Source organism: Chiloscyllium plagiosum, unplaced genomic scaffold (assembly GCF_037043375.1).
Source record: "Chiloscyllium plagiosum isolate Xiang-an unplaced genomic scaffold, Cpla_swu_hap1 HiC_scaffold_30, whole genome shotgun sequence".
Lineage (NCBI taxonomy): Eukaryota > Metazoa > Chordata > Chondrichthyes > Orectolobiformes > Hemiscylliidae > Chiloscyllium > Chiloscyllium plagiosum.
Window position 1 is genome coordinate 52252419 of NW_028270168.1, and position 27628 is coordinate 52280046.

Sequence of the window (27628 nt, forward strand, 5' to 3'; positions counted from 1 at the left end):
CCAAATCCAAATGCCACAGTGGATCCAAATACATCAACAGCTCAGAAAATTGAAACCTGGAGCCCAAATTAACCTTGGCTGTATTTGTGGATTGATTTATAGCAGCCTCCATACCAGCACAGACAAAAAAATTGGAAACAGTAAAGCACAAAGGCAAAGGAACACACACTAGTATTGAGTGCCGTCAGCTTAGAATGCTGTACAACAGGAGCACAAATGAGAATTTAGGCACATAATTTGATTAATCTGCACAACGGCCATTGTAATAATGAATGGAAAGCTATGGTCCAGATTGTCCAGCCTCTGAGTATGAGAGATGATGCACTGAGGTCCTGAAATTCTCACTCCATCGGAATTTCTTGGGAAGCTTGAACATTCGAGGGACAATTTCCCTGCTACCCAGGATCCTCTGAAATATATCTGTTCAATATTTCAGTCAGTTCCGATTGGCTTACATACATTGATAGAAAATGTTGGGCAGTAAATTCTTAAATTAAGTCTTTGGTAACTATACAACTGGTACCCCAATCCCCAACATTGACACTGATCTCCTGACTCTTCCACTGAGCCGCCAACTTCCCCTCCATTCATCCAATTACCCCTTGAACAGATCAAACACCTCCCAACATGGAGCGAATTGTCCTAACTCCACACCCTTCTCACCTACCAACTTACTCTTTCCCCCATTACTTCACCCACACCTCACCCACACTTCACCTCACCCACTGACCACACCCACCCTACCCAGTTACCATACCCACTCTTCCCCCTCACCCACTGACCACACCCACCCTACCCAGTGACCATACCCACGCTTCCCCCCCTCACCCACTGACCATATCCACTCTTCCCCCTTCACCCAGTGACCATACCCACTCTTTCCCCCCTCACCCAGTGACCAAAGCCACTCTATCTCTTCTTTACCTACGAACTACACCTATACTTCCCCCTCACCTAATGACTACACCCAGACCACCCCCTCACCCACTGATCACACACACCTTCTCTGTCACCCACTGACCACACTCACACTACCCTCTCACAAACTGACCACATCCACTTATCCACAGTATCGTCTCACTCAGTTACCTCACTGACCCTATTTCCCTTACTCCCTTACCACAGCCACCTAGCCCCCTCATGCACATACTGCACCCACTTATACGTTTATCTATTAATCTATTCACACAGATACACTCATTTGCTAACACATCGAAAAGCTGTTTAAGTGCCTCAAAGCTTTTCAGCATACTTGTGAACATTTACCAAGACATGGCTGCCAGTGCAGTAAAAGGTAGGTATGCCATCTATGTGATTTCCCTTCACAGATGTCTCTGAGATTGTCTGTGATGACAGAGTACTGAAGAATACCGCATCAGCAGGATGGTCTGAAATACCAGGAAAAGTTAACAGTGTCACTTTTAGGCTCATCAGGGTTGGTAGGAAGGGAAGGCTTGGGCCTAAGGTGCCTGAACTCAGATGACTGATCTCCACACCCGATACCCAACAAGTGCTCCTGGCTTGCAAAGTTCCAGAATCAACTTTTCATGGGCAATTAAGTCCAATCAGCTATGCCTTGACACCATTGTCCATGTCACAAGAATGATTGACAAAAATAATACCACTAGTATGTATTAATTGTATATTAATTATTGACGTGGACAGCAGACACCTCAAGGCACGGGAGCAGTACCACAAATGCTGCCTATGCATGATCCTGAGAATCCGCTGGGAAGATGCACCAATACCAGCATCCTCGAACAGGCCAACATCCCCAGCATAGAGGCACTGACCACCCTTCATTAGCTACAATGGGCTGGGCACATCATCTACATCACTGACACGAGACTCCCCAAGCAGGTGCAAGGGACCACCAATGACAATGATGATGGAATTGCAGTAAATTGTACGGAGGTGTTGGGCATTACCCAGGGATTCATTTGGATGGATATGTGAGAGAAGCAAGAACCGAGTGAAACTGTACTTTGTTGTGTCAGATGATGTGCCTTTGTAATGTGTATCTCAGAAAATCATTGCTTATAACGTGTCTGAGGATTAGCTCCAGTTCTATCCTTACTATAGGTATGAGGACTTTTGGAATATAACACATTGGGATAAGAAGGATGCTCTACCAATTCGAGCAATATGGTTTTGAGTAAAATGAAACAGTTAATAGAAGCAGTCTACTGCTTGGTTTTCAATTATTACTCACTTTAGCTCCAGGACGGCCAATTTCTCCAGGAAGACCAACTGGACCAGCAGGACCCTTAAAGTAATTAAACAAGGTTACATTAGTATCACAGATAAACTGCACGGAACTGACCTGAAGAAGTCATACCTGGCTTGAAACGTTAACTTGAAATGGTTCCACAGCTGAGTTTCTTCAGCATTTTCTGTTTTTGTCTCCAGAAGCAAACCTTCCAAAAGGAATATTTGGTGAAGGATCAGTGAGAAGCTTGTATAACATTCTCAATGTTTGGAAGCCTCCCATATTGGGGAGTATTTTCTGCACATTTAACCAGCAATGACAATGTTAACACACAAGTGATGTTTATTTCTCACAGTTTGGTGTTCAGAAGTATTGTAGGGTTGTATTAAACTTGTTAACCTGGTTATCCTGCCCTTAAAATAGTACGTGGATCTAGTCTCCTACAATACTTCTGAACACCAAACTCTGAGAAATAAACATCACTTGTGTGTTAACATTGTCATTGCTTTTTGAATGATTTGTTCTCTTTTATCCCTAGCTTCCTTTGGCAATTGATTTATAGTCGTCATTAGATTCTTAATTCCAGATATTTATTGAATTCAAATTCAATACTGAATTGACCACCTGCCATAGTGGGATTTGAACCCAGGTTCCCAGAACATTATCTGGGTCTCTGGATTAACAGTCCAGTGCTGATACCACTAGGCCATCACCTCCCCCGTTAAATTAATTGCCCACTTAGCTGTTCAGTCTGCAAGTTTTCTTACATAAAGTCTTTATCTTCCTCAGAAATATAATTCCCAGTTTAGTTTGAGTTACTGGTTATTATGTAGAAATAATTAAAGTAAATTATGCATTATAATAACACCAGAACTGACCACTGTAAAGACTACCTTCTATCCTTTCAATCTGAACTTTTAACCTTACTTTCTACACTTTAATTTTTAGATAATTTGCCATCTACTCAGCTATTTGCCCCCTGACTCTACTTGACCTTTGTCATGAGCTTATTGTCTGGTATCCTCGTGAAGATCTTTTGAAACTCTAACTAAATATAATTCCATTGTCTACTCTGCCTGATGTCCCTCTAAAGAATTTTGACAGGTTAGCTTAGCATAACTTTGTGTCTGGAATCCAGTGATTCTGTCTGATTTGAAAGAGACATCCCACTGGGTACCCAATGTACCAGCAAGCTTCTAATGACAGGCTCTCTCAGTGTATAAAATGACACAGGTTGACATTTTATGTCAAAATAGGTCATAACCCTGCACAATCCAAACAGGTCCAATATATTTGTGGGCGGCACGGTGGCACAGTAGTTAGCACTGCTGCCTCACAGCACCAGAGACCCAGGTTCAATTCCCGACTCAGGCGACTGACTGTGTGGAGTTTGCACATTCTCCCCATGTCTGCGTGGGTTTCCTCCGGGTGCTCCGGTTTCCTCCCACAGTCCAAAGATGTGCAGGTTAGGTAAATTGGTCATGCTAAATTGCCCGTACTGTTAGGTAGGGGTAAATGTAGGGGTAGGGGTATGGGTGGGTTGCGCTTCGGCGGGGCGGTGTGGACTTGTTGGGCCGAAGGGCCTATTTCCACACTGTAAGTAATCTAATCTAATCTAATATGGAATCTGCCAAATGCAAGGGTTGAATTATTTTTGTCCTAACCTTCTCAATTGCCCTGCAATTTTCTCCCTTATTAAATGTATATCCTATTTCCTTTTGAAAAATATTATTGAATCTGCCTCAACTTCCCAATCATTGACATAAAATGGAAATGGAAAAAAAAACATTCAAGAGTGAAATGTCTAGCACCCACTTTCCTTGAAACATGAATTGGAAACTTTACAACTCACACCCACCTAAAACATCTACATGCATCACAACCTTCTCATACCCGATAATAATTAATATTTCTATATATCTGTTACACTTACACGTGGTCCCATGGTTCCAGCCCCCTAAAAACAAACCAGATACAAAAAGTTATTAATTTAATTTCCATTTCAATTTTCACTTTCAATTGATTGTCCAGTAATCTGACCAAATGGACAAAATAGTTAGTAAGACAATGAAAATCCCCCTGGGGTGGGTGGGTCCAGAACGAGAGGGCATAGGTTTAGGGTGAGAGGGGAAAGATATAAAAGGGACCTAAGGGGCACCTTTTTCATGCAGAGGGTGGTGTGTGTATGGAATGAGCTGCCGGAGAAAGTGGTGGAGGCTGGTACAATTACAGCATTTAAAAGGCATCTGGATGTATATATGAATAGGAAGGGTTTAGAGGGATGTGGACCAAGTGCTGGCAAATGGGACTAGATTAGGTTGGGATATCTCGTCGGCATGGACAGGTTGGACCAAAGGGTCCATTTCCGTGCTGTACATCTCTATGACTCTATGAAAGATACAAACAGTACTGCAGGCTATATAATAACCAAAGTCATACTCACTGGTGATCCTGGAAGCCCAGGGAAGCCCAGCTGACCCTGGAAAAGAAAAGAAAATATTTACTGAATACACAAGACAAGTGTAGAGAGGCTGAGGACAGATTGCTGAAAGCAAAATGTATCATGCAAAACCTTGGTTTGTGAAGTGATTCAAAACAGGCAAAGGTTTCCCTCTTTTTATCTTTTCATGCTAATTTTATCCAGTGACATCAACATTAATGAAATGGGCAGAGATGTGAAACACAAAAGCGGTCTTACATAAGACCTGTAATATGGGGAGTGGGCCTCACAGTGAGACCTGTCACAGTGGCATCTGCACCTATATTTATTATAAATCTAAGAATGATGATTAGTGAATGTGAAACCTTTATTGATTTAAGCAGTTTCTTACTGTAACTAGGCCAGACTCAGAGGTCAGTGTAATCTGAGGGTGAATGCAGGGTCTGATACTTTTATGAAAGAAAAAGTGGGCAGCTCGATCAGGAAGAAATAGATGGTGCTGTGAAACTTGCATTTAAAGAGTCCAGTGATTGGCAGAGGCTGGGGATGATGAGAGAGTGGAGCCTGAACAAACTGATAGGATGGTGTGCCATAAAGCTCACATGGATGTAAGGAAGGTGAAGGAAGGGAATGAGATAGAATGTTTATAAGAATAGAAAACTTCCAAACCGCAATAGTAAGGCGACAATGTGGGTGTTGAGCAAAGCAAAGCAGTTTCTCTCGTTGAGAGCCTGTTAAATCAGAGGAAAGGAGCCAACATTTCAATGGCTTCAATATTGATTCAGCCTCATTAGTGAGAACTAAGTTCATCTTTACCACATCCTTCACGCCACTGAAAACAATCCAAACATTATATAGTTAATTCAGCAGTTAATCTTCCAACATGTTAAGAAAGCTTCTGTATTAGCTCCTGCTGGGGCTGCTAATCCATTTGTTATTAATTACTCAGATGAAGAAAAGTCTTAAATTGCACCCTGTAATAATCCTGGGCTCACAGCTGTAATACACTCAGGGGTATGAAGGAAAATACTAAAACTGTCTAATTAAATTTGTTACAGACATTCAGCTCTTTCCAAGGCCTTTTTCACTAATTGGTGCTTTCATCTCTCCCTCCAAAAGCAGTCATTTTAGATGACAGGTAAAGACCAAATTTAAGTATAATTGCCATCTCTCTGTAAAGGTTATATTGCTGAGAAAGGAGGGTTGGTGGACATAATATTTATTTGTATATAACTCCACAAATCAGGAATACCAGAGCCAGAACGTATGCAGTCTATTTAATGACCTGTGTATGAACTCACTCAAGGTTTGCAGCATGATAATTAGACTGTGTCGTCATCAAGTAACAGAGTTACGTTTCTGCAGCAGTCTCACAGGCTATGAAGATGTGGCCATTTCAAAGCAGCACATTATCCGGCCTGCTGTCAGAGCGCTGAGTTAAAATCAGGACATTTTAAAAATCACAATTTGTTCTTTAGGCTGATTCTGATTCTGTAAGATAGTCTGGCACCTGGTCTGTTCTCTATTACACAGACTGTTTAGGTGTATTAGAGGTTAAGGGATGCACGGACACTTGGCTACACTCCTCTGTTTTTCTTCAAAATAAATGCTTCTTTCTGGGAGGCTAGACAAGGTTTTAGTTTAATATCACATCCAAACTGTGGCATCTCTGAGTGCAACACTGCTTCAGTACTGCACTCAAGTGTTACAGAATCATACAGTATGGAAACAGATCCTTCAGTCCAACTAGTTCATGCAGACTGTGTTCCTGAACCAAATTAGTCCTACTAGCCTGCATTTGGCCCATATCCCTCAAACATTTCCTACTCATGTTAGAACATAGAACACAGAACATAGAAAAATACAGCGCAGTACAGGCCCTTTGGCCCTCGATGTTGCGCCGATCCAAGCCCACCTAACCTACACTAGCCCACTATCCTCCATATGCCTATCCAATGCCCGTTTAAATACCCATAAAGAGGGAGAATCCACCACTGCTACTGGCAGGGCATTCCATGAACTCACGACTCGCTGAGTAAAGAATCTATCCCTAACATCTGTCCTATACCTACCACCCCTTAATTTAAAGCTATGCCCCCTCGTAATAGCTGACTCCATACGTGGAAAAAGGTTCTCATGGTCAAGCCTATCTAAACCCCTAATCATCTTGTACACCTCTATCAAGTCACACCTAAACCTTCTATTCTCCAATGAAACAGCCCCAAGTGCCTCAACCTTTCCTCATACGATCTTCCTACCATACCGGGCAACATCGTGGTAAACCTCCTCTGCACCCGTTCCAGTGCCTCCACATCCTTCCTATAGTATGGCGACCAAAACTGCACACAATACTCCAGATGCGGCCACACCAGAGTCTTATACAACTGCAACATGACCTCAGGGCTCCGGAACTGAATTCCTCTACCAATAAAAGCCAGTACGCCATATGCCTTCTTCACCGCACTATTTACCTGGGTGGCAACTTTCAGAGATCTGTGTACATGGACACCAAGATCCCTCTGCTCATCCACACTACCAAGTATCCGACCATTAGCCCAGTACCCCGTCTTTTTGTTACTCTTACCAAAGTGAATCACCTCACACTTACCTACATTGAACTCCATTTGCCACCTTTCTGCCCAGCTCTGCAGCTTATCTATATCCTGCTGTAACCTGACACATCCTTCCTCACTGTCAACAACTCCACCGACTTTCATATCATCCGCAACTTGCTCACCCAACCTTCTAGCCCCTCCTCCAGGTCATTTATAAAAATGACAAACAGCAATGCTCCCAAAACAGATCCTTGCGGAACAACGCTAGTAACGGCACTCCAAGATGAACCTTTACCATCAACTACTACCCTCTGTCTTCTTCCAGCCAGCCAATTCCTAATCCAAACCTCCAACTCACCCTCAATGCCATACCTCCGTATTTTTTGCAGTAGCCTACCATGGGGAACCTTATCAAACGCCTTACTAAAATCCATATACACCACATCTACCCTCGTCTACCTCCTGAGTCACCTTCTCAAAGAATTCAATAAGGTTTGTGAGGCACGACCTGCCCTTCACAAAACCATGCTGACTATCCTTGATCACATTATTCCTATCCAGATGTTCATAAATCCTATCCCTTACAATTCTCTCTAAGACTTTGCCCACAACAGAAGTGAGACTCACCAGCCTATAGTTACTAGGGTTATCCCTGCTCCCCTTCTTGAACAAGGGAACCACATTTGCTAGCCTCCAGTCTACTGGCACTATTCCTGTAGACAACGAGGACATAAAAATCAAGGCCAATGGCTCTGCAATCTCCTCCCTTGCTTCCCAGAGAATCCTAGGATAAATGCCATCAGGCCCAGGGGACTTATCTATTTTCACCCTTTCCAGAATTTCCAACACCTCTTCCCTACATACCTCAAAGCCGTCCATTCTAATTAATTGTGACTCAATATTCACATCGGCAACAATGTCCTGTTCCTGAGTGAATACTGACGAAAAGTATTCATTCAGTGTCTCCCCAATCTCTTCAGCCTCCACACGCAACTTCCCACTACTATCCTTGACTGGACCTATTCCTACCCTAGTCATTCTTTTATTCCTGACATACCTATAGAAAGCTTTTGGGTTTTCCCTAATCCTACCAACTAAGGACTTTTCATGTCCCCTCCTTGCTGCTCTTAGCTCTCTCTTCAGATCCTTCCTGGCTACCTTATAACTCTCAATCGCCCCAATTGAACCTTCACGCCTCATCTTTACATAGGCCGCCCTCTTCCATTTAACAAGGGATTCCAATTCCTTATTAAACCACGGCTTCCTCACACGACCCTTTCCTCCCTGCCTGACAGGTACATACTTATCAAGGACACTCAATAGTTGCTCCTTGAACAAGCTCCACATATCAATTGTGCCCATGCCTTGAAGCCTACTTTTCCAAGCCACACATCCTAGGTCGTGCCTCACCACATCATAATTTCCCTGCCCCCAGCTATAACTCTTGCCCTGCAGTGCACACTTGTCCCTCTCCATCACTAGAGTAAAAGTCACCCAATTGTGGTCATTGTCCCCAAAGTGCTCACCTACCTCCAATTCTAACACCTGGCCTGGTTCGTTACCCAGAACCCAGTATGGCCTCACCTCTTGTTGGTCTGTCTACATATTGTGTCAGGAAACCCTCCTGCACACATTGGACAAACACCGACCCATCTAACGAACTCGAGCTATAGCTTTCCCAGTCAATATCTGGAAAGTTAAAGTCCCCCGTAACAACCACCCTATTACTTTCACTCTTCTCCTGAATCATCCTCACAATCCTTTCTTCTACAATCGCTAGGACTATTAGGAGGCCTGTAGAAAACTCCTAACAGGGTGACCTCACCTTTCCTATTCCTAACTTCAGCCCAAACTACCTCAGATGGAGAGTCTTCATCCATCGTCCTTTCCACCGCTGTAATACTATCTTTGACAAGCAATGCCACACCTCCCCCTCTTTTACCCCCACCTCTGACCCTACTAAAACATTTAAATCCTGGAACCTGCAACAGCCAATCCTGTCCCTGTTCTACCCATGTCTCCGTAATAGCCACAACATCGAAATCCCAGGTACCAACCCATGCTGCAAGTTAGCTACCTTATTTCATATACTTCTTGCATTGAAGTATACACACTTCAAGCCACTTTCCTGTTTACAGGCACCCTCCTTTGAGATTGATGCCATGTTCCTAACCTCCCTACGCTCCAGGTCCTGCACCCTAAAGCTACAGTCTAGGTTCCCATGCCCCTGCAGAGTTAGTTTAAACATCCCCCAAGAGCACTAGCAAACCTCCCCCCCAAGGATACTGGTGCCCCTCAGGTTCAGGTGTAGACCATCCTGTTTTTAGAGGTCCCACCTTCCCCAGAAAGAACCCCAGTTATCCAGATACCGGAATCCCTCCCTCCTGCACCATCCCTGTAGCCACGCATTTAACTCTTCTCTCTCCCTATTCCTCGACTCTCTATCACGTGGCACCGGTAACAAACCAGAGACAACAACTCTGTTTGTTCTAACTCTGAGCTTCCAACCTAGCTCCCTGAAAGCCTGCCTAACATCCTCAGCCCTCCTCCTACCTATGTCGTTGGTGCCAATGTGGACCACGACTTTGGGCTGCTCCCCCTCCCCCTTAAGGACCCGGAAAACACGATCATAGACGTCACGTACCCTTGCACCTGGGAGGCAACATACCAAACGTGAGTCTCTCTCGCCCCCACAGAACCGCCTATCTGTGCCCCGAACTATCGAGTCCCCAATAACTATTGCTCTGCTCTTCTCCACCCTTCCCTTCTGAGCAACAAGGACAGGCTCCGTGCCAGAGGCCTGAACCCCATTGCTTACTCCTGGTAAGTCCCCCCCCCCCCCCCCCACAAGTATCCAAAACGGTATACTTGTTCTTGAGGGGAACGGCCGCAGGGGGTCCCTGCACTGGCTGCTTCCTCCCAGTCCCCCTCACTGTCACCCAAATGTCTTTTAAATGATATAACTGTACCTGTATCTACTACTTCATCGAGCAGGTCATTCCACACATGGACCACTCTTTGTATAAAAAAGTTGCTCCTCATATCCTAATCAAATCTCTCCTCTCACCTTAAAAAATTGCCCCTTAGTACTGAACTCCTCCACCCTAGGGAAAAGACACTTGTTATTCACATTATCTATGCTCCTCATGATTTTATAAATCTCTTAAAGGTCACTCCTCAATATTCTACATTCCAATGAAAAAAGGTCCCATTAACTCAAACTTTCCATTCTTGGCAACATCCTGGTAAATCTTTTCTGAACCCTCTTCAATTTAATAATATCCTTTCTAATGCAGGGCACCCAGAACTGTATACTATGCCAGGAGAGGCCTCACCAACATCCTATACCTCAACATAATGTACCAACTCCTATACTGAAGGGTCTGAGCAATTGATGCCAAACACCTTCTTAAGCACCCTGTCTACATGTGATGCAAATTTATTCCAAATTATGTATCTCTGGTCTACAATACTATCCAGGGTCCTACCATGAATTATATAAACTCTGCCCTTGTTTGTTTTACAAAAATGCAATACCTCACCATTATCAAATCCAAGGTATGTGTTCATGGCTTGGAATTTTAATCAACAGTCGTGTGACTAAGAGGTGAAAGTGCTCCCTACTACGCCAAGGCACTGACTTCAATATGATGCATAGAACAGATAAGGATTTCCCAAACTGAGGGATGTGACCCCCTAGTGGGGTCACCAGATAAAATCTTGGGCTTATGATCTCCTATGCAGCAATGACTGCATGGAGCTACAACCAAGAGCTGTCAGCTGCAAGGCTCTTTAAACTTCACTGCTTTTTTAAAAACAGTGGGAATATACTAAGCTGCCCAAACTTCTGGGCCCGAATTCTGTACTAAAAGGCCTGACTGAGAGCTCAGTTGTTTTTCATTTAAAAGCCCTGTGAATTAGAAAGCTCTCCTACATCCACTGTTCTCACAGATCTCTCACCTTGCCCCTTATACATGAATCCCACCCACTGCATGCTCAAAGGCAAAGCCCCCAATGTCACAGATCTTGGATCTCAACATCTGTGAGCACCAAAATGCTCATAATGAAGACCAATTTTTGAAGCTGTGAATTAGATGGAAAAATCATGGAGATGCACCAAAACAAGCTAGAGAAACAAAACAGAAATTTTTTTCAATGTTAGGTGTAGCTTATTAATTGAGGATCAATAATCCACTCCTGCTGTTTGTGTAGATTAGTGGCACTGATTGGCCGGTTCTTCCCAATATCATTCATCAGTCCTTTATCGCCCCTCTTATCCCCTCCGCCACCCAAACCCACACAAACCTATCAACACACAGATTACACAGTTGGGTTTGAGCAAAATGTACACTTTCATAACAGTTGTCGGGCTCAGAATGCTGTAGGAAGAATGACTCCTTTCAGACTGTGCCAGAGGCAGTACCTAACAGTATAAACTTACTTTCTGAACTGTAGAGTTAGTGTGATGCTTAAACACAAAAAGCAGGCTCTGTCTCAGTGCTTATTATAGTTATACAGGAAGGCAGTACATTCCATCCTCACCACACAGCTGCAAGTGACTTGTCTGCATAATATTGATCGGCACACAAATAAGGGGCCTTTATTCAGACAAAGCAATGGGAAGAGTGATTTAAATGGGCTTCCTTGGCCCTGTGCACTTTGATGAAATTACTGCACCTTGTTTCTTTTTTTGCTTAATTCTCAATCTTACATTTTAAAAGATTTGTTTCATTTTTTCCACTCATTTCAGAATGACTTGCTGGATTCTAGGGAATGAGAGGCAATCCTGCTTATTGAAGTTTTATGATTTTCATTGCTGGCGAACTTCAAGCACTACCACAATTTGTCAGTTATCAAATGTAGAGGAAGGTTATCTCCAGTCTACATTGGTAAAGGTGCATTACTATGTAGGCACTTAGGGAATGGGATTGCTGCAAAGTGATTAAACCAACACAAAACTTTCTTGTATCTCAATGTTTGGCCTTTTCCTCAAGTGAATGGAATACAAAATTAGGGATCTGACACGTCAGTTTGTGCACAACTTTGGTCAATTCCCATTCACAATATGGCATTCAGTTTTGGTTGACAAATTTCAGGCTGGACACATTGGTTTTGGTGGGGATTGTTGAGCATAGATATGGAATTTAAAATAGTCAATTATAAGACAAATTAGATAAACATCGGACTAATTCCTTCAGTTTAGGATCTGTTCAAGGTGTTCAACCTGATAAAAGTATTTTATAGGGTAGATAGTGTGAAATTACCCAATGGGAATCAGGAGGAAAGATCTCCTCTAGTTGGAGTCATACCTGGCACAAAGGAAGGTGGTTGTGCTTGTTGGAGGTCAGTCCTCTCAGTTCCAGTACAATTCTGCAGCAGTGTTCTGACTATTTTTAGCTGTTGCATCAATGGCCTTCCTTTCAGTATAAGGTGAGAAGTGGGGATTATTGCTGATGATTGTGCAATGTTCAGCACCAGTTGTGACTCCTCAGATCCTGAAGCAGTCTGTGTCATTGCAGCAAAACCTGGACATGTCCAAGCTTAGACTGATAAGTGGTATATAACATTTTTGCCATATGAGTGTGATGAAGGTTGAGAACATATCATTATGATTGGGGAACTTGGGTTGTAAAATAAAAATAAATGTGTGTTTTTGGGTTTCAGTTTTGTGAAGGTGACTTTTTTAAAGGATTACAAATTAATTTTTTAAGCAGCGGGTCAAAGAAGCATTTCTAATATGTCATGTGACTTAAGCTAAATGACAAGAGAAACTACCTGATGAGACAATTGGTGAAACAAAAACAGAAAATGCTGGAGTGTCTCAGCAAGTTTGGCAGCATCTGTGGAGAGGAAACAGAGTTAACCTTGTGAGTCCTCAGTTTCAAGTTCTGTAAAGGTCATATCAGACTGTTAATTTTGTTTCTCTCTTTATTGATGCTATCAGATCTGTTGGGTTTCTCCAATATTTTCTGCTTTTATTTCAGATTTCTAGTTTCTGCAATACTTTATTTTTATTTCCTATACATTTGCATAATAAATGTCTGTTCTTTTGTCAAAAGTGCATTGGGAGCACCTTGTGAACATGCCCAATGACTGATCACCCCAGTAGCCAAATTGCAAGGTTAAAAATGGCAGGACATAAATTCAAAGAATTTAAAAGAGACCTGTGAGTCTTCTTGGATGATTGGCGAAAAAGGTGATGCCATTAAACAACAGCAGCCTGGTCTAAGGATGCCACCCAGGTTAGTACCATTGTCATCAAGAGGAAGAATAGCCAGCACTGAAGGAAGGAGCACAGTGACCTTCTCTATTTCACTGGGGTAATTGCCACGCACTCTGCTATCTCACAGTTACTCTGTCCCATCTGTTGCACCCACCTAACAGCAAGGTTCATGCTCTTGTCATTCTCAATATGGCCTACAGTATATTTCCTCACTCACACTCACCACCTCCCCCAACACCACTAATGCTGCATGGCCTTTGCAATGCCCATCCACTCACTTGGGAAACCTCACCACTTTTCAACAACCTGCACCATCTCGAATAGCCATGGCACTCACTTTTAGGCTACCAAACAGTCAAGATAGTGTGAGGAATGGTACTAATCAGAAGATGAGGAAAGCAAATAGCTTTGCCAACATAGTTACCATGGGTGACTTCAATCTGCAAATTGACTGGGTAAATCAACGGAGCACTAAAGGTGTGGAGGATGATTTTCTGGAGTGGGTTAGGAAGGGTTTTTTAGATCAGTATGTTGAAGAGCCAACTGGAGGACATGGTATTTTCAATCTGGTAAAAATAATGAAAAGGGGCTAATTAACAATCTTGTTCGAAAAGAATCTTTACTGATGGATGAACACAATATGACAGATTTTACATTATGTTTGATTATGTTCATTCCCAGGCAAGGATATTACTTTTGAATAAGGGAAATTATGAATACATGCGATACATATTTACTGATTAATGGAAAATCTATTAAAACATGGCTACAGACAGGCAATGCATCATCATTAAAGCACCATTGCATAACTTACAGCAATTATACTTTTTTTCAAGGTGAAAATATTCAAAAAAAATGGTCAACCATTTGGCTAACAAAGGAAATTCAGAATTGTAGCAGATTAAAATAGAAGGTCAGAAATAACAGTAATTTTGAGTGCTGGGAGGTCAATAGAATACAACATTGTAGGACCCAGAAACTGATAAGAGAAGAGAGAATAGAATATGAAGGCAATCTAGCAAACCAAATAAAAGTGGACTGAGAAAACTTCTATAGGAATGTCAAAGGGATTTAACTGAGGAAGGTGAAGTAAATCTCCCAAAACTACAGATCCAGATGGTTAAGGATAGTGAGGAGTTGAAGGAAATTAATATAGGTGCACAATCCTTTATCCAAAATGCGCGGGAATTCCAAAAAGCTGGTTTTTGGAATTCAGAATTTTTCGAATTTCAGAATAAGTGTGTGTTCGATTGTGAAATTTTTAAAAATCTTACCAGAGGAGCAGACTCACTGAGTAAAACGGGCCTTGAAACAGAATTGAGGCCTGCCAGTGCTGGGCCATGCCCATCTACATTGCATCTGAGTAACACACATCGAGTGGGTATGGAGTGAGTCTCTCTCTCACTGCAACCTCCAGGTCATCTCTTCTGCCCTCAAGCTTACTCTTTGCTACCTTCCCCTAGCCCCACCCCCCTCCCACTTATCTCTCCACCCTGGAGGCTCCCTGCTTCCATTCCTGATGAAGGGCTTTTGCCCGAAACGTTGATTTTCCTACTCCTCAGATGCTGCCAGACCTGCTGTGCTTTTCCAGCACCACTCTAATCTAAACTCTGGTTTCCAGCATCTGCAGTCTTCACTTCCGCCGCCTTAACTGTTTGCACGCCAAACAACCTTGTTAATGAGAAAAAAAACTTCACAAAAAACCTTCGGACTTTGGAGCTTTTTGGATTTCGGGATTTCGAATAAAGGGCTGTCTACCTGCATTAGTAAGAAGATAGTACCAGAGACATTAATGGTGGTGAAAGCTGATAAATCCCCAGGACATGACGGTCGACATCCCAGGATGTAGGAGGAAATGGTTTGAGAGAATAGTTGATGCATTGATAACTATCTTTCTAAATTCTATACATTCTGGAATAATTCCTGTGGGCTGGGAGGCAGCAAATGACTCTGTAAGAAGAGAATGAGAGAGAAATAGAGAACTACAGATCTGTTCGCCTTTTGAAAGTAGGTTTTATTTATTAATTCACAAGTGTTGTTAGCAGGGCCAGCATTTTTTGCCCATCCTAGCTGTCCATATTACAGAGGAGGAAGTGCTGGATGTCTTAAAACGCATAAAGGTGGATAAATCACCAGGACCTGATCAGTTGTACCCTAGAACTCTGTGGGAAGCTAGAGAAGTGATTGCTGGGCCACTTGCTGAGATATTTGTATCATCGATAGTCACAGTTGAGGTGCTGAAAGACTGGAGGTTGGCTAACATGGTGCCACTGTTTAAGAAAGGTGGTAAGGACAAGCCAGGAAACTATAGACGAGTGAGCCTGACGTCGGTGGTGGGCAAGTTGTTGGAGGGAGTCCTGAGGGACAGGATGTACATGTATTTGGAAAGGCAAGGACTTATTAGGGATAGTCAACATGGCTTTGTGCGTGGGAAATCATGTCTCACAAACTTGATTGAGTTTTTTGAAGAAGGAACAAAGAGGATTGATGAGGGCAGAGCGGTAGATGTGATCCATATAGACTTCAGTAAGGCGTTTGACAAGGTTCCCCATGGGATTTATCCACCTTTATGCATTTCAAGACATCCAGTACTTCCTCCTCTGTAATATGGACATTTTGCAAGGTGTCATCATCTATTTCCCTACATTCTATATCTCCCATATCCTTTTCCACAGTAAATACTGATGCAAAATATTCGTTTAGTATCTCCCCCATTATCTGCGGCTCCACACAAAGGCCGCCTTGTTGATCTTTGAGGGTCCCTATTCTCTCCCTAGTTACCCTTTTGATCTTAATATATTTGTAAAATCCCTTTGGATTCTCCTTAATTCTTTTTGCCAAAGTTATCTCATGTCCCCTTTTTGCCCTCCTGATTTCCCTCTTAGATCTCACGGAATACAGGGAGAACTAGCCATTTGGATACAGATCTGGCTCAAAGTTAGAAGACAGAGGGTGGTGGTGGAGGGTTGTTTTTCAGACTGGAGGCCTGTGACCAGTGGAGTGCCACAAGGATTGGTGCTGGGTTCTCTACATTTTGTCATTTACATAAATGATTTGGATGCGAGCATAAGAGGTATCATTAGTAAGTTTGCAGATTACACCAGAACCTTGACCAAATGGACCAATGGGCCGAGAAGTGGCAGATGGAGTTTAATTCAGATAAATGTGAGGTTCTGCATTTTGGGAAAGCAAATCTTAGCTGGACTTATACACTTAATCCCTACGCTCTTGGATTAATGAGTTCAACACGCGGTGTGACATCGAACAATTCTTCCGCCGCCTTCGCCTCCGTGCCTACTTCTTTAACCAAGACTCTCGCCCACCCTCTGACGACCCCTTCTCCCGCCTCCAACACACCCCATCCACCTGGACATCCCGTGCTGGCCTCCTACCTGCCCTCGACCTCTTCATAGCCAACTGCTGCCGCGATATTAACTGCCACCTGAACTCCCCCACCCCTCTCACCCACTCCAACCTCTCACCCTCGGAACGTGCAGCCCTCCAATCCCTCCGTTCCAACCCCAACCTTACTATCAAACCAGCAGACAAGGGAGGCGCGGTAGTAGTTTGGCGCACCGACCTCTACACCGCTGAGGCCAAACGCCAGCTCGCAGATACCTCCTCCGACCGTCCCCTTGACCATGACCCCACCCCCCACCACCAAACCATCATCTCCCAGACCATCCATAACCTCATCACCTCAGGGGACCTCCCATCCACCGCCTCCAACCTCATAGTCCCACAACCCCGCACCGCCCGCTTCTACCTCCTGCCCAAAATCCACAAACCTGACTGCCCCGGCCGACCCATTGTCTCCGCCTGCTCCTGCCCCACCGAACTCATCTCTGCATACCTTGACACCGTCCTGTCCCCCTTAGTCCAAGAACTCCCCACCTACGTTCGGGACACCACCCATGCCCTCCACCTGCTCCATGATTTTCGCTTCCCCGGTCCCCAACGCCTTATTTTCACCATGGACATCCAGTCCCTGTACACCTCCATCCCCCATCACGAAGGACTCAAAGCCCTCCGCTTCTTTCTTTCCCGCCGTACCGACCAGTACCCTTCCACTGACACCCTCCTTCGACTGACTGAACTGGTCCTCACCCTGAACAACTTCTCTTTCCAATCCTCCCACTTCCTCCAAACGAAAGGAATAGCCATGGGCACCCGCATGGGCCCCAGCTATGCCTGCCTCTTCGTAGGATATGTGGAACAATCCATCTTCCGCAACTACACTGGCCCCACCACCAACCTTTTCCTCCGCTACATCGATGACTGTATCGGCGCCGCCTCGTGCTCCCACGAGGAGGTTGAACAGTTCATCCACTTCACCAACACCTTCCACCCCGACCTCAAATTCACCTGGACAGTCTCAGATTCCTCCCTCCCCTTCCTCGACCTTTCTATTTCTATCTCAGGCGACCGAATCAACACGGACATCTACTACAAACCAACCGACTCTCACAGCTACCTGGACTACACCTCCTCCCATCCTGCCCCCTGTAAAAACGCCATCCCATTCTCCCAATTCCTTCGACTCCGCCGCATCTGCTCCCAGGAGGACCAGTTCCAAAAACGCACATCCCAGATGGCCTCCTTCTTCAAGGACCGCAATTTCCCCCCCCAACGTGGTCGACGATGCCCTCCACCGCATCTCTTCCACTACCCGCTCCTCCGCCCCTGAGTCCTGCCCCTCCAACCGCCACCAGGACAGAACCCCACTGGTCCTCACCTACCACTCCACCAATCTCCATGTTCAGCGCATCATCCGCCGTCATTTCCGCCACCTCCAAACAGACCCCAGCACCAAGGATATATTTCCCTCCCCTCCCCTATCAGCATTCCGTAAAGACCACTCCCTCCGTGACTCCCTCGTCAGGTCCACACCCCCCACCAACCCAACCTCCACTCCCGGCACCTTCCCCTGCAACCGCAGGAAGTGCAAGACTTGCGCCCACACCTCCCCCCTCACCTCCCTCCAAGGCCCCAAAGGAAACTTCCATATCCGCCACAGATTCACCTGCACCTCCACACACATCATCTATTGCATCCTCTGCACCCGATGTGGCCTCCTCTATATTGGGGAGACAGGCCGGCTACTTGCAGAGCGTTTCAGAGAACACCTCTGGGACACCCGGACCAACCAATCCAACCACCCTGTGGCTCAACATTTCAATTCCCCCTCCCACTCCACCAAGGATATGCAGGTCTTTGGACTCCTCCATCGCCAGACCACAACAAAATGACGGTTGGAGGAAGAGCGCCTCATCTTCCGCCTAGGAACCCTCCAACCACAAGGGATGAACTCGGATTTCACCAGTTTCCTCATTTCCCCTCCCCCCACCTTGTCTCAGTCTAATCCATCAAATTCAGCACCGCCTTCCTAACCTGCAATCTTCTTCCCGACCTCTCCGCCCCCACCCCAGTCTGACCTATCACCCTCACCTTGACCGCTTTCCACCTATCACATTTCCGACGCCCCTCCCCCAAGTCCCTCCTCCCTACCTTTTATCTTAGCCTGCTGGACAAACTTTCCTCATTCCTGAAGAAGGGCTTATGCCCGAAACATCGATTCTCCTGTTCCCTGGATGTTGCCTGACCTGCTGTGCTTTTCCAGCAACACATTTTCAGCTCTGATCTCCAGCATCTGCAGACCTCACTTTCTCCTTATACACTTAATGATAAGGTCCTAGGGAGTGTTGCTGAACAAAGAGACCTTGAAGTGCAGGTTCATAGCTCCTTGAAAGTGGAGTCATAGGTAGATAGGATAGTGAAGAAGGCGTTTGGTATGCTTTCTTTTATTGGTCAGAGTACTGATTACAGGAGTTGGGAGGTCATGTTGCAGTTGTACAGGACATGGGTTAGGCCACTGTGGAATAATGTGTGCAATTCTGGTCTCCTTCCTATCGAAAAGATTTTGTGAAACCTGAAAGGGTTCAGAAAAGATTTCCAAGAATGTTGCCAGGGTTGGAGGATTTGAGCTACAGGGAGAGTCTGAACAGGCTGGGGCTATTTTCCCTGGAGCGTCAGAGGCTGAGGGGTGACCTAATTGAGGTTTACAAAATTATGAGGGGCATGGATAGGATAAATAGACAAAGTATTTTCCCTGGGGTCAGAGAGTCTAGAACCTGCGAGAGAGGGGCATACACCTGCTCTCCATCACCCTAGCTCTGGTCCTTTATTCAAAAAAAGAGGGAGATAGAAAGCACAAACTACAGACCAGTTATCTTAACATATGTCATAGGAAAATGTTAGAAGCTATCATTAAAGACATTAAAACAGGGCACTTGGATACATTTGAGGTTATCAGGCAGAGCCAACATGTTGTGATTCCTGAAGAAGGGCTTTTGCCTGAAATGTCGATTTCAAAGCTCCTTGGATGCTGCCTGAACTGCTGTGCTCTTCCAGCACCACTAATCCAGAATCTGGTTTTCAGCATCTGCAGTCATTGTTTTTACCTCCATGGTTTGTCAAAAAGCAATCCAAATAAACTAACAAAATCAAAACAAAGAACAGCAGATACTGGAAATCTGAAACAGAAACAGAAATTGCTGGAGAAATTCAGCAGGTCTGGCAGCATCTGATGATGTGGAGCATCAGAAGAAGGGTCACTGGACTTGAAATGTTAACTATCTCTCCAGCAATTTCTGTTTTTATTTATGCTTAACTAATTTATTGGAGTTCTTTCAAGAAGTAACTTGTGCTATTGATGAAAAGGAACCAGGGGATGTATTGTATTTAGATTTTTGTATTTGATAAAGGGTATTGTGGAAAATAAAAGCTCATGTTGTAGGGGATAACCTATTGGCATGGCTAGTTGATCAGCTGGCAAACTGGAGACAGTGCATAGGAATCAGGCTGGCAGGATATCAGGAGTGGTGTGCCAGAAGGGTTGGTGCTAGGACCTCAACTTTTATAATTTAAACAAATGGTTTGGATGAAGGGATAGATAGCATTGTAACTACATTTGCTGATGACAGAAAGATAGGTAGGAAACTGAATTGTGAAGAGCACATTGGAATCTCAAAAAGATATAGATAGTTTAAGTGACTGGGCAAAGATCTGGCAAATGGAATACCATGTGGCAAAGTGTGGAATTGCCCATTTTGGCAGAAAAATACAAAATAAGCATATTATCTAAATGATGAGAGGTTGCACAGCTCTGAGACACAGAAGGATCTGGGTGTCCTTGTGCATAAATCACTGAAGGTTAGTATGCAGGTACAGCAAGTAATTTGGGAAGTTAATAGAATGTCATGTTTTATTACAATTGGAATTAAAAGCAAGAGTTATGCTTCACTTATACAGGGCACTGGTGAGACCACATCATAGATTCATAGAATCCCTACATTCAGCCCATCGAATCCACACCAACCCTCTGAAGAGCACCCCACCTGACTCACCCCATCACTGTAAACCTGCATTCCCTGTAGCTAACCCACCTCACCCACACATCCATGTGCCAATCCACTTCAAGTGCACATCTTTGGACTGTGGAAAGAAACCATAGGACATGGAGTAAACTCACAAAGACACAGAGAGAATGTGCAAACTCCACACAGACAGTTGTCCAAGGGTGGAATCAAATATGGGTCGCTGGTGCTATGAGGCAGCATTGCTGACCAGTGAGCCATCATGCCACCCATCTGCAGTACTGTGTACAGTTCTGGTCAGTGTACTTAGGGAAGGATGTTAACATGGTGGAAACAGTTCAGAGAAGGTTTACTAGAATAATACCTGGAATGAGCAGATTGTTTTATGAGGAAAGGCTAGGCAGGGTAGGCATATATTTTGTGAAGTTTGGAAGAGTCAGAGGTGACTTAATTGAAACTTAACAGATCCTGAGAGAATTTGACCAGGTGGATATGGAAAGGATACTTTCTCTTGTGAGAGAACATAGAACTAGAGATCATAGTTTAAAAATAAGGGGTCGTCCATTTAAGGCAAAAATGAAGAAACATTTTTTCTCTCAGAGGGTCACGAGTCATTGGAATCCGCTTTTTCAAAAGGCAGTGGATGTAGAATCTTTAAATATTTTTAAGGCACAGGTAGGTAGATTCTTGATTTCCAAGGGGGATAAAATGACATTGGGGATATGCAGAAATAAAGCACAGAGGTTAAACTTAGATCTGCCATGATCTTACTGAGTGGCAGAACGGGCATTCCAGGCCGAGTGGCCTACTCATGTTCCTTGTTCGTATATTCATTTGTTAGTGAGATGTAGCAGTTCCTAATGATTTGTCAAGTTTTCCATAATTCTTTCAAGGGATTTGGGCACCACTGACACATTTGTTACGCTTCCCTAAGTGCCCTAAAACTAACTTATTTTTAGGGCATCGATAAGGGTTGTTAAGAGTCAACCACGTTGTGGCCAACCATTTAGGTATGGGATGTGATTTCCTCAAATTTCAAAAGCAGCAATTACTGTATTAGAAGCTGATGCATTATTTTGGAGCTTTGAGGGGGAAAAAGATCAAAACAATAGCACTTTTAAAAGGAGGAAGACAGACAAAGGCAGGAGAACATGGTCAGAGAAAGAAACCAATATTGCTGTTGGAAACATCAGTGAATCTGCATAGTTACTGCCTTGGTTGTTTGAGTTCAAGTATCTCTGGACATTGGAATGTGTCTAAGAAAAATTAACAAACAGCTGACCTTGGAGGAACCTGTTTGGGAGAGTTCAGAGCATGGGAGAAGCTAAGTGTATAGTTTTTATGTGTAACCTGCAATAGCAAGTAGATTCGATTAGATTCCCTACAACGTGGAAACAGGTCCTTTGGCCCAACAAGTCCACACCGACCCTTCGAAGAGTAACCCACCAGGACCCATTTCCCCTCTGACTAATGCACCTAACACTATGTGCTATTTAACATGGCCAATTCACCTGACCTGCACATCTTTGTGACTGTGGGAGGAAACCAGAGCACCCAGAGGAAACACACGCAGACACGGGGAGAGTGTTTGACTCCACACAGGCAGTCACCCAAGGCTGGAATCGAACCTGGGACCCTGCTGTGAGGCAGCAGTGCTAACCACTGAGCCACCGTGCCGCCAGTAGAGTGAGATTTTTTTTTGTTTACATGTCTTATTGAGATCTGTCTCTTGATTAAAATTTAAAAATATAAAACTTAGATACTAAGTTAGCCTGGAGCAGTGTTTTTTAGTGCAATAAGATGGTGCTATTTTCTGGGTCTGTAGATTGTTAAGGAGCAAAGATGGCCTTCAGAGAGTGATGTGGTCTTCCTGTCAGATGTGGGATATTAGGGAGAATTTCCATGTTACTGATTATCATCTCTGCAGGAAGTGTCTTTGGTTGCAAATCCTATCAGATTTCATGAATTGGTTGGAATGTCAGTGAGAGACAGTAAGGAATTTACAGGAACTAGGGGCCATGATGGATAGCAGTTGTAGAACAAAGATAATTACAGCACACGAACAGGCCCTTCAGCCCTCCAGGCCTGTGCTGATCTAGATCCTCTATCTCAACCTGCCTTCTATTTTTTAAGAATCTGTATCCCTCTGCTCCCTGCCCATTCATGTATCAGTCTGGATACATCTTAAATGACGCTACTGTCCAGTCTCAACCACCTCCTCTGGCAACGCATTCCAGGCACCCACTATCTTCTACATAAAGAACCTTCCACGCATATCTCCCTTAAACTTCTCCCCTCTCACCTTGAACTCAAGACCCCTAGTAACTGAATCCCCACTCTGGGAAAAAGCTTCTTGCGATCCATCCTGTCTATATCTCTCGTGATTCTGTAGACCTCAATCATGTACCCCCCTTACCTTTCTAATGAAAATAATCCTAACCTACTCAACCTATCTTTATAGCTAGTGCCCTCCATACCAGGCAACATCCTGGTGAACCTTCTCTGCACCCTCTCCAAGGCATCCACATCCTTTTGATAATATGGCGACCAGGACTGTATGCAGTATTCCAAATGTGTCCGAACCAAAGTCTTGTGCAACAGTAACATGACCTGCCAACTCTTGTAATCAATATCCTGCCCAACAAAGGAAAGCATGCTGTTTGCTTTCTTGACCACTCTACTGACCTGCGTTGCCACCTTCAGGGAACAATGGACCTGAACACCCACATTTCTCTGGACATCAATTTTCCCCAGAATGTTTCCATTTACTGTATAGCTGACTCTTGAATTAGATCTTCCAAAATGCATCACCTCACATTTCCCTGGATTGAACTCCATCTACCATTTCTCCGCCCGAATCTCTGATCTATCTATATTCTGCTGTATTCTCTGACAGTCCGATTCACTATCTGCTACTCCATCAATCTTAATATCATCTTCAAACCTACTAATCAGATCACCCATATCTTCTTTCAGATCATTTATGTAAATCACAAATAACAGTGGTCCCAGCACAGATCCCTGTGAAGCATCACTGATCGCAGCTCTCCATTTTGAGAAACTCCCTTCCACTACTACTCTCTGCCTCCTGTTACCCAGCCAGTTCTTTACACATCTAGCTAGTACAGAGGAAACTCAATTACCTAGCATTTGCTTATCTGAATTTCAGATTATCTATGATGGAAATGTGTTGCTGGAAAAGCGCAGCAGGTCAGGCAGCATCTAGGGAACAGGAGAATCGACGTTTCGGGCATTAGCCCTTCTTCAGGAATGAGGAAAGTTGGTCCAGCAGGCTAAGATAAAAGATAGGGAGGAGGGACTTGGGGGAGGGGCGTCGGAAATGTGATAGGTGGAAAGAGGTCAAGGTGAGGGTGATAGGTCAGACTGGGGTGGGGGCGGAGAGGTCAGGAAGAAGATTGCAGGTTAGGAAGGCGGTGCTGAATTTGATGGATTAGACTGAGACAGGCTGGGGGGGGAGGGGAAATGAGGAAACTGGTGAAATCCGAGTTCATCCCTTGTGGTTGGAGGGTTCCTAGCCGGAAGATGAGGCGTTCTTCTTCCAACCGTCGTTTCGCTGTGGTCTGACGATGGAGGAGTCCAAAGACCTGCATATCCTTGGTGGAGTGGGAGGGGGAATTGAAATGTTGAGCTACAGGGTGGTTGGGTTTTTTGGTCCGGGTGTCCCAGAGGTGTTCTCTGAAACGCTCCGCAAGTAGCCGGCCTGTCTCCCCAATATAGAGGAGGCCACATCGGGTGCAAAGGATGCAATAGATGATATGTGTGGAAGTACAGGTGAATCTGTGGCGGATATGGAAGTTTCCTTTGGGGCCTTGGAGGGAGGTGAGGGGGGAGGTGTGGGCGCAAGTCTTGCACCTCCTGCGGTTGCAGGGGAAGGTGCCGGGAGTGGAGGTTGGGTTGGTGGGGGGTGTGGATCTGACGAGGGAGTCACGGAGGGAGTGGTCTTTACAGAATGCTGATAGGGGAGGGGAGGGAAATATATCCCTGGTGGTGGGGTCCGTTTGGAGGTGGCGGAAATGGCGGCGGATGATGCGCTGTACATGGAGGTTAGTGGGGTGGTAGGTGAGGACCAGTGGGGTTCTGTCCTGGTGGCGGTTGGAGGGGCGGGGTTCAAGGGCGGAGGATCGGGAAGTGGAAGAGATGCGGTGGAGGGCATCGTCGATCACGTCGGGGGGGAAATTGCGGTCCTTGAAGAAGGAGGCCATCTGGGATGTGCGTTTTTGGAACTGGTCCTCCTGGGAGCAGATGCGGCGGAGTCGAAGGAATTGGGAGAATGGGATGGCGTTTTTACAGGGGGCAGGATGGGAGGAGGTGTAGTCCAGGTAGCTGTGGGAGTCGGTTGGTTTGTAGTAGATGTCCGTGTTGATTCGGTCGCCTGAGATAGAAATAGAAAGGTCGAGGAAGGGGAGGGAGGAATCTGAGACTGTCCAGGTGAATTTGAGGTCGGGGTGGAAGGTGTTGGTGAAGTGGATGAACTGTTCAACCTCCTCGTGGGAGCACGAGGCGGCGCCGATACAGTCATCGATGTAGCGGAGGAAAAGGTGGGGGGTGGGGCCAGTGTAGTTCCGGAAGATGGATTGTTCCACATATCCTACGAAGAGGCAGGCATAGCTGGGGCCCATGCGGGTGCCCATGGCTACTCCTTTCGTTTGGAGGAAGTGGGAGGATTGGAAAGAGAGGTTGTTCAGAGTGAGGACCAGTTCAGTCAGTCGAAGGAGGGTGTCTGTGGAAGGGTACTGGTCGGTACGACGGGAAAGAAAGAAGCGGAGGGCTTTGAGTCCTTCGTGATGGGGGATGGAGGTGTACAGGGACTGGATGTCCATGGTGAAAATAAGGCGTTGGGGACCGGGGAAGCGAAAATCATGGAGCAGGTGGAGGGCATGGGTGGTGTCCCGAACGTAGGTGGGGAATTCTTGGACTAAGGGGGACAGGACGGTGTCAAGGTATGCGGAGATGTGTTCGGTGGGGCAGGAGCAGGCGGAGACAATGGGTCGGCCGGGGCAGTCAGGTTTGTGGATTTTGGGCAGGAGGTAGAAGCGGGAGGTGCGGGGTTGTGGGACTATGAGGTTGGAGGCGGTGGATGGGAGATCCCCCGAGGTGATGAGGTTATGGACGGTCTGGGAGATGATGGTTTGGTGGTGGGGGGTGGGGTCATGGTCAAGGGGGCAGTAGGAGGAGGTATCTGCGAGCTGGCGTTTGGCCTCAGCGGTGTAGAGGTCGGTGCGCCAAACTACTACCGCGCCTCCCTTGTCTGCTGGTTTGATAGTGAGGTTGGGGTTGGAACGGAGGGAGTGGAGGGCTGCGCGTTCCGAGGGTGAGAGTTTGGAGTGGGTGAGAGGGGTGGGGGAGTTCAGGTGGCGGTTAATATCGCGGCGGCAGTTGGCTATGCAGAGGTCGAGGGCAGGTAGGAGGCCAGCACGGGGTGTCCAGGTGGATGGGGTGTGTTGGAGGCGGGAGAACGGGTCGTCAGAGGGTGGGCGGGAGTCTTGGTTAAAGAAGTAGGCGCGGAGGCGAAGGCGGCGGAAGAATTGTTCGATGTCACGCCGCGTGTTGAATTCATCAATCCGGGAGCGTAGGGGAATGAAGGTGAGGCCTCTGCTGAGGACTGATCACATCTCCTTTCAGATTATCTAGACAAGATTGCAAGATCCTGATGCTTGGCTAAATTGCGTTATCCGGCATTCGATTATCCAAACATTTGGTTATCCGAACAAAATACTCCCCACTCATGTTGTTCGGATAATCAAAGTTCCTCTGCACACCCTGGACATCATGCAACTTCTCTTTCTCCATTAGCCGACCGTGGGGAACCTTATCAAACACCTTACTGAAGTCCATGTATATGATATCTATAGCCCTTCCATGATCAATCAACTTTGTCACTTCCACAGAGAATTCTATTAAGTTGGTAAGCTATGAACTTCCCTGCACAAAACCATGTTGATTATCACGGATTAGCCCACTTTCTTCCAAATGGGAATAGATCCTATCCATAAGTATCTTCTCCAGCAGCTTCCCTACCACTGACATCAGGCTCGCTGATCTATAATTACCTAGATTATCCCTGTTACCCTTCTTAAGTAAGGGGACAACATTAGCATTTGTCCAGTCCTCCGGGACCTCATCTGCGTTCAAGGATGCTGTTAAGGCCCCAGCTATTTACTCTTTCACTTCCCTCAGTAAACTGGGATTAATCCCATCTGAACCTGGAGACTTGTCCACCTTAATGCCTTTTAGAATACCCAACATTTCCTCCCTCCTTGACCTAGAGTAATCAAACATCTATCCCTAAAGCTCAATATCCATCATGTCCCTCTCCTCAATGAATACCGAACCAAAGTATTCATTAAGAATCTCATCCATTTTCTCTGACTCCACGCATAACTTTCCTCCTTTGTCCTTCAGTGGGCCAATCATTTCTCTAGTTATCCTCTTGCTCCTTATATATGAACAAAAGGCTTCGGGGCATTCCTAAACCATGTTTGCTAAAGATATTTCATGGTGTACGGAATGAGCTGCCAGAGGAAGTGGTGGAGGCTAGTACAATTGCAACATTTAAAAGGCATCTGGAAGGGTATATGAATAGGAAGGGTTTGGAGGATATGGGCCGGGTGATGGCAGGTGGGACTAGATTGGGTTGGGCTATCTGGTTGGCATGGACAAATTGGGCCAAAGGATCTGTTTCCATGCTGTACATCTCTATGACTCTATGACTCTGTGACCTCTTTTAGCCCTCTTAATTACTTGTTTCAGATTGGTACTACATTCCCAATATTCTTCCAAAGCTTTGTCTGTTTTCAGTCGCCT

General features: G+C 45.2%; 1 protein-coding gene across 1 annotated transcript in view; it reads right to left on the minus strand.

The window, feature by feature from the left end:
* Window positions 1–27628, minus strand: part of col9a2 (procollagen, type IX, alpha 2) — a 196595-nt gene that overhangs the window by 139579 nt on the left and 29388 nt on the right. Inside the window, exons 6-8 of the mRNA XM_087976944.1 lie at window positions 4653–4688; window positions 4143–4166; window positions 2213–2266 (exon numbers count right to left, since the gene is read on the minus strand). Of these exons, the coding sequence (XP_087833070.1) occupies window positions 2213–2266; window positions 4143–4166; window positions 4653–4688 (114 nt within the window). The remainder of the gene's footprint in view (window positions 1–2212; window positions 2267–4142; window positions 4167–4652; window positions 4689–27628) is intronic.